Here is an 8343-nt window from a genome sequence, read left to right as displayed (position 1 = left end):
TTGAGGCCGCCCAAACCACCCATCCCACCGACCGTACCTCCTCCTCCGGACCCCATTCCTCCCTGGCAACTCGCCCTGGGTGCGGCTAACAACCCATGGAACGACGTGAAGCCCAAGTTAATCACCCAGCCGGAATACTTCACCGGAGAATCTTCGGACATCACGCGTTTCCTCCACCATTGTGAAATGTACTTCCAGGTATTCCCTATGTATTACACGATGAACGAACAGGGGCAGAACCCCTATCGTATCATGTTCGCCCAGGGATACCTACGAGGAGAAGCGAAACAATGGTGGAACGACCAGTATTATCGGTACTGGACTCCGCAAGGGCAGTGGCGGTTCCCCATGTGGGGAGAATTTTCGAATGACCTAACAGTACAGTTCCAGGAGGTCGCAGAGTTAACCATATGGAAGGCAGAGTGGAAGAAAGTCTGACAATCCAACTTCAAATCCGCGGTAGAATTCTTCGTGAAGTTTGAGCGATTGGCTCACAAATGCAAGGAGTTCGGAGATGAAAAGCAGATGTTCGAGACGGTTGAAGCGGCGATTAGGCCAATGGTGCGAAAAACGGTTATGCATGGGGACAATGAGCACCCCACAACCTACGCACAATGGAAAGCATGGGTCTTGAGGATCAACGCCAACTATCGATATGACGTTGCCCAGGGCCTAGGCAGTAAGACCTCCCCAAACCAAGGAGGTTCGGGTCGAGGCAACCAAAATACATCGAAGGGAAGCGGCTCTGGGGGTGATAAGAAGGATGCCACAGGGACCACTTACGGAGGAGCGGGACAGCCAATGGAAATCGACAAGCTGCAGTCTGACAAGCGATGCTTCAAGTGCGGAAATACTGGGTGGAGCCGGGACCATAAATGTCCAACGGACAAATCAAAATGGCTCCCCATTAAACTCCCACCATGCAAAAAGCCCAACATTCAACGCCTACGCCAATTACTCGCTGAAGCAGAGAAGGAGGAACTCGGGAAGGACACAAAGGTCGAGGAAGTAAAGGAGGAAAGGTCGTCAAAAGACGAGCCGACGTCGAAATAAGCGATTCGACGGCGTCGGCTAAGGACTTAGTTTCTTCTGGTGCGTGCTCATGTACTACTACCCGGACTTATACTACGTATGTAGGTACTCCGTACGAACAATATACCAATTTTTTCGCCGCGTTGACTATAGAAGACACTAAGGAAGAAGAATCGCAAAATGCCAATGGTGTAGGAGGGGATTTCCGCCGCTCGACACGATCTGCATCGGGCAATGAACCCTTAGGGGCCGGTCCACCTCAGACACCCCCGCTTGACCGAATGGGGAAAAGTCTGGAGAACCCAGCGAGTGCCCCAGGTCAAGACAAGATGGATGCCAGACGTGGTGGTTGTCGCTCCAGCAGGGAGAACCGGCCGACGACTCCGACGGAGGGGCCTTCCCCACAGGTTGTTCCTCCTGTCAGCGGCGGCAAAGCAGCTGAGGCAGGGAACCAAGGGGACCACCTACATTCAGTAGTGGCCTCATCCACAAACGATGCCGACCCCCTTGGCGAGCCAATACGTGTGCGACTGCCTAGGGTTTCCAGGAGTACCGCTGAGGTTAGGAATGAGGGTAAGCCCAGGATCACGGTGGAGGTTACAACGCCGAGCACAAGCGCCCTTGGCCAGGGCTGAACATGGGGCAGCGAGCCCTCCTCCACCAACTCGACGGAAGGTGACCAAATGCCGCCGAGGGGCCTTATCGACCGGCCCGGTGACCAACTGCCACCTCAAGGCAAGAGACCCCGTGTTTCCTTGGAAGAAGTGGAGGACAAAGAAGACCACCTACGATCCGATATTCCGGTTACGCGGTCAAAAGGAAGATCTTCCACGACCCCCGGTCTCGACCTAATGCCTGCGGTCAAGAAGGCAGTTCTAGACATGTACTACAAACCCTTCAGAACGCACTGGACCCGTAGGGCATTATGACTCGCTAAGGACGAATCAGCCGCCTTCGCCACTCTCAATAGATGGATACATCCACGAAGGAAGGGAGAAGTGACGGTTGAACTATGGGAGGCGCTCAAGGAGAAACCGGAAACGGCTCAGGAGGCCAGAGATAGGTGGGAATGGATGGAAGATCTCAAAAAGCCACCAATGTACATACGAGGTAGAAAGGGACGAAATGTATCCATCAATGTGCAGCTGGAAACCCTGGACACGCAAGAGATGCACACCTTGAAAGCGTTAGTCGACAGCAGAGCAACCAGCAGTTCCATAGACCGCACCTGGGCCTGGGAGCACGCCCTCAATCTCAAAAAGGTGGCCCGCCCTGTCCCGGTTTACAATGCCGACGGCACCAGGAATAAAGGAGGGGACATCACCGAATATGCCGAGGTATGGCTGCGGATAGGGGACCATGTGGAATGGATCGAACTAGCCATAGTCGACCTGGGCACCACTCCCCTCTTCCTAGGGCATGACTGGCTCCAGAGACACAATCCATTGATCGACTGGAATACCGGGGCCATTACCTTAGCCTGCTGTCAATACCAAAAAGTTCCCTTCTCCTTACCTGACACGGATCCTTCTTCGCGGTGGGAAGAGTATGAAGAAGGAGATACCATCTTAGTCATCGACTTTGAAGAAGCCTTTCACGTGCGAGCCATGGGAACGAAGGCCAATGAGTTGGCCGCCCAGGCCCATGCCAAGAAGGCTACCAAATCATTCGAAGAGATTGTGCCCGAAGAGTATCGCGATTTTCAAGACGTCTTCGCTAAAGAGAATTTCGACGAATTACTGCCGCGAAAACCTTGGGACCATGCTATTGAACTCGTACCTAATGCCAACGCTAATCTAGACTGCAAGGTATATCCCCTTAACCCTACGGAACAAGAGGAGCTGGACAAATTCCTTGACGAGAACCTTTCAACGGGCCGAATCCAAGCATCCAAATCCCCCATGGCTTCCCCCTTTTTCTTCGTCAAAAAGAAAGACGGGAAGCTTTGCCTGGTACAAGACTACCGAAAACTTAATGAGATGACCATCAAAAATCGGTACCCACTACCGCTCATTGGGGAGCTAATGGACAGGCTGAAGAAGGCCAAATATTTCACTAAGCTGGATGTACGTTGGGGGTATAATAACGTCAGAATTAAACAAGGGGATGAGTGGAAGGCGGCCTTCAGAACCAACTGGGGTCTCTACGAGCCTCTGGTAATGTTTTTCAGGCTCACCAATTCACCAGCCACGTTCCAATGGATGATGAATGATATCTTCAAGGACCTCATAACCACCGGAGAAGTATCCGTCTATCTGGATGACATTCTCATCGCCTCTTGGACCAAAGAGGAGCATAAACGCATCGTGCGCAAGGTGCTAAAGATCCTTCGCAACAATAAGCTGTTTTTGAAGGCCGAGAAGTGCGAGTTTGAGGTGGAAGAGACCGAGTACTTGGGGGTACTCATCAGCGAAGGGAGAATTCGAATGGATCCGGTGAAAATTGCGGGTCTACTAGACTGGCCGGTGCTGTCCAAGAAGCAGGAGCTGCAGTCATTTCTGGGATTTTGCAATTTCTACCGACACTTTATTCGTGACTATAGCAAGCACATTAAGCCCCTCACCACCCTCACCGGGAAGGTCGAGTGGAGATGGGGAAAGGCCCAACAGGAGGCATTTGATAAGCTGAAAGAATTATTCCACGAGGATGTGGTGTTAACCATCCTGCTTGACAAAGGAAAATTCCGAGTGGAGGCAGACTCCAGTGAAGGCGCCGTAGGGGCAGTACTCTCTCAATGGCAGAAAGAGAAATGGCGACCAGTGGCTTTCCTTTCCAAGGCCCTATCTGTCACCGAACGCAACTACGAAATCTATGACAAGGAACTCCTCGCTATCATGATTGCACTAGAGGAGTGGCGACAATACCTCATGGGAGCGTGAGAGGACTTTGAGATTTGGACGGATCACTCCAATCTCCAGTACTTTCGAAAGCCCCAGAAGCTTAACCGGCGACAAGCCCGTTGGGTGACCGAGCTGGCCGAATATCAATTCACCCTACATCATAAGCCCAGGCCCAAAATCGTAAAGCGGACTTACTATCCAGGCAGGTGGACCATGATCAGGGGAAAGAAGATAATAAAGATATTACGGTCCTAAAACCAGCTCACTTCCGAGCCCTGGTTATGCCCACCAAGGAGGAACTGCATGAGAAGATCAAGCTGGCCACACACGATCCCCGTAAATGGGATCGAGGCATCTCTGACTCTCTCAACCATGAAAAGGGAGTCTCCCGGGATCAGGGGTTATTATGGTATGACGGACGCATCTATATCCCCATGGACAGACGATTACGAGGAGAGATCATAGCCCTCCGACACGACCATGTCACCACAGGACATCCCGGAGTAGAGAAGACCAGAGAGCTCATCCTACGAGACTACTGGTGGCCTCGAATGTGTCGGGAAGTGGACTCATATGTGAAAGGCTGTGAAGTGTGCCAATGAACAAAGGTGAACCGTCAGCCCAAGAAGGCACCCCTTCACCCGAATGAAGTACCCACAAAACCGTGGACTCACATTTCCGTCGATATGATCACCAAACTCCCCACGTCTAAAGGGTTCGACTCCATTCTAGTCATTGTGGACAGGTTTTCTAAAACGATAATCCCCGTCGCCTGCACTGAGGAGCTCACCTCTTTGGGCTTTGCCAAAATTCTTAGGGATCATGTCTATGTACCCTATGGAGTGATACCCGAAAAGATTATCTCAGATCGAGGGGTCATATTCATTTCCAAGTTCATAAAGGAATTCTACAAGCTGATACAGGTGGAGGGGAATCCTTCCATGGCCTATCATCCACAGACGGACGGCCAGACGGAGCGAGTCAACCAGGAGATCGAGAAGTACCTCAAAATGTTTGTCAATTATCGACAAGACGACTGGAGCGATTGGTTGCCACTCGCCACGTTCACACACAACAATCGCAAACACTCAGCTACCGGATTTTCCCCCTACAAGGTGGTCTTCGGAAGGGATGGGCAATTCATCAAGATGGCCCAACGTCCCGATGTAGTCCCTGCCGCTTCGAAACTGGTCCAAGGAATTCAGAAGGTACAAGAGAAAGCAAAGGAGTCTTTGGAGAGAGCAGCTGAGTCCATGAAAAGGGCCTACGACAAGCATAAAGGCAACGCCGTCGACTATCAAGTTGGTAGCAAGGTGTGGTTGGATTCCACCCACCTGAACCTACCCCGACCTACCAAGAAACTCGGAGATTGAAGGGTAGGCCCTTTCATCATCGTTGCCAAAAAGGGCGCTTCCGCCTACGAGCTCAAGCTTCCAGTGGGCTGGAAAATTCATAACCACTTCAACGAGTCACTCCTAACTCCATATCACGCTCCTGAATTCCCCAATCAACCCCATCCAGAAAGACCACCTCCTGAGTTGATCAATGACGAAGAAGAATATGAAATTGAGGAGATCGTGCAACGAGACTGAGTTATCGGGCAGGGAAGAACCCGTCGAACTATAACTGAATACCTGGTGAAATGGAAAGGATACCCGTCAGAAGAGAACTCTTGGGTAAAACGTTCGGATATGGCCAATGCAGAGGAGCTTGTAAATGACTATGAGACGCGGATACAGAAGATCCTATGGGAAGTCAACGACAAAGGAAAAACAGTTGGGAGGGACGACAAGATACCCCCCAACAACTCGTCCAAATATCACGAACCCGACATGCCCTGTGTCATGGATATAGAAACTGTGTTCTCTTCCCAATGCTCGGCACCCGCTCACTCGGAAGAACTCAATGCAGTAGGGGAGGCAGACGCATCTGATGCAGGAAGAGCGAACGGACCTATTTTGGTCACCTCCTCCTTTCTTCGGTTGGTGGTCGAAATTGCGCATTCAATGGACAGAGCCTTACAAAGGGAAAACCACCAATACTCTAGGGATCACCCCAGTGAAAGGGGGATACCCACACCGCCTCGTCCACGTCGAGAATTTGACCCACTGGATGATGAAGGGTCCGACGTTGACTTACTCCAGCAAGTCACTGAAAATTGGAACACGGATGAAGAGAACAACAACAACACGGACGATATACCGTCATTTTATTCCGCATCTCACGCTTCGGACGACGAGGAGTGGGAGTCCAATAACTCATTCGGGACGAACGAGTCTTAGAGAGGGGGTAATGTTACGATTTATTCATTTTTCTTTGTTTTACTCAGCAGGATTACGCATATGCGATCCCTACGGATCATTTCCCACAGTACTATTTATAGCATACCCAACGTGTATTTAAGTAGAGCCTCAGCTGGCCTAAACCCCAGCTTTGGCTAAGGTTTAATCTACCCAACTCAAACTCCGTTCTTTGTGACTACGTGCCCTCATTCAACTTTGACCTCGCCTTTGACTTGCTAGAGTTTCATCCACCGAAGTGTGAGTGGTGATCCTAGCATGATCTAAGTCGACGATTAGTTGGTTGATAACACCTGGACCATAATTGCCATTTTGACACGTCATCTAGTCTGCCTCTAGGGAATTATTAGTACTTATCACTTACAACGACAAATTTCCTGCTTCACCTCAATGATGTTGCAGGTGGTCATGGTGCGCTCTCCCAGGTTTTATGGTCGCTGGAATAATGAGCCCATCCATGAAGACTTGTCTTTGTCATTGATCAGCAAGCAGGCATCTTTTCCGGTCGTTCGAGGTGCCAGGACACTTTTCTGTGTATCTTGATTTGACTGCTTCCCGCTAAGGGGTCGCCCCATATCAACATTGGTCTCCATATAGATGTCTGCTTCTTATGACTCAGTAGTCTATTCTCTCAGCATGGAACTGCATACCACCGCTAATTTTGCTTGTCCCAGTGTCCAAGTGTTGATTAATGAAGAAATATTGATGCAAATAAAGATGGGCTGGCTCTGAGACATTGTACAATGTGCTGTGTTCAAAGATTTACTGAGTGCTGGGAAGAAATCTGCCCCTGGACAAGAAATTCATCAAGCTCATCATGGAGTATGTGCTGTATTCCCTTTCCCCACTTTTCTGATAAATGTACCCATTCAGGGTAAACTTTCTCCCATCATATGTGACCTTGCTCCAGGATATCATCTCTGTATAACTAGCGAGAGTCGGTACTCTTGCCAAATCTTTTTCCGGGATCTGTCAGAGTGTAATGGTCGTGAGTAATATCAAAGTTCCTTGAAACATTTCTGTCAAGTTCACAGCAATCTCCAGGTTCATGACATGAAGGATCAAGTCCAAGTCCACATCTGTGCTGAGATTGCATTGGATGGTTGCCTTGATTCTCTTCTGAGACGCAGCTTCTTACCTGATTCAACAGAACATATATCTGAGAAGCTCACAGTTTGCATCACCAGTTTCCTTACTGCATAGGACCTTTCCTGGCAATATTGTACCTCGAGTTGCAGCTCTGTTCTGAGATGTGTTCAAACTGTCGAAGTACATGATTGCTCATTAAGTGGCCTCAGTTCTTGCGCCAACATCGCCTCGTTGTTGATCCCTTATACGCCGTCGACCTTGCAGTTATGATAAAGTCTTGGAAAACTTCTAAGGAGTTCAAAGGAAAATTTCTCGTTTTGATGTTGTCATAGAACTGAAGATGATAGTAATCATCTTTTCCAGCCCTTGATGGGCTTCTAGTGCCATCTATATGCTTTAAAAATGGGAGCATGGTATGTTATTCTCATCAGCCACCTACTTCGTTACTTTTGCTCCCCCCATGGTGATTCAGGTCGATATTTCATCAGATCTTACCAATGATGACAAAATCTACATGTTTCAATTTCTCGACACTAATCTGAACTCCAGAATCCTCTACACGCTATTGCATGGTGGGTAACGATGTTTAGTACCTTGACACACAGGTGTTAACTGAAAACAGGCATCTACACTGGCATTCTTGCTGTTACCCTGTGGAATATATGTGAGCTAGGAGCATCTCCACTATGACATCTAGCTGAAGTAACTTGCAGTCATTAACAAGTCCTGGCCAATTCGACGGGCTATGGTCGCCATTATCATGCTTCTCTATACTCTGATTACTATCAATTTTGGTGCCAGTTGGTCACTTACACACTCTGCATTCATCAATGATGGACACAGTTTTTGGACCGTATATCTGAATCTTGTTGGTGCAACATAAGCAATCTACTGGGAAATGAGCATCACAGCCTCCAGTAGTACCATTCTCGCAGACATATATATGGTGTGTGCAATCCCACCAGAGATTGCCTACATCAGCTTACCGTTGTTTCGATTCTAGATTTGGTGCTGCTGGATGGTTTGGGGACGATGCTGGCTTGTTATTCTCCTTCCAATGTTTTCCCTGGCTTCCGCAATCG

At 49.2% G+C, this 8343-nt stretch overlaps 2 protein-coding genes across 2 annotated transcripts; both read left to right on the top strand.

Annotated features, from left to right (window-relative positions):
* Window positions 1-5563: 5563 nt before the first annotated feature.
* EV420DRAFT_1645192 (uncharacterized protein) lies at window positions 5564-6154 on the top strand (the record flags this gene model as incomplete). Its single annotated transcript, XM_060477747.1, has 1 exon — window positions 5564-6154. The coding sequence occupies one exon, from the start codon at window positions 5564-5566 to the stop codon at window positions 6152-6154; it is 591 nt and encodes a 196-aa protein (XP_060328366.1).
* A 1338-nt stretch (window positions 6155-7492) lies between these two features.
* On the top strand, window positions 7493-8343 carry EV420DRAFT_614122 (uncharacterized protein). Its single transcript, XM_060482792.1, has 5 exons — window positions 7493-7833; window positions 7884-7925; window positions 7975-8133; window positions 8183-8207; window positions 8265-8343. Coding segments are annotated over exons 1-5 (384 nt in total). The 5' UTR covers window positions 7493-7676; the 3' UTR covers window positions 8266-8343.

Source organism: Desarmillaria tabescens (genome assembly GCF_030435595.1).
Source record: "Desarmillaria tabescens strain CCBAS 213 chromosome Unknown EV420scaffold_28, whole genome shotgun sequence".
Classification (NCBI taxonomy): Eukaryota; Fungi; Basidiomycota; class Agaricomycetes; order Agaricales; family Physalacriaceae; genus Desarmillaria; species Desarmillaria tabescens.
The sequence above is the reverse complement of the archived record's forward strand: the minus strand, read 5'-3'. Positions and strand labels throughout refer to the sequence as shown.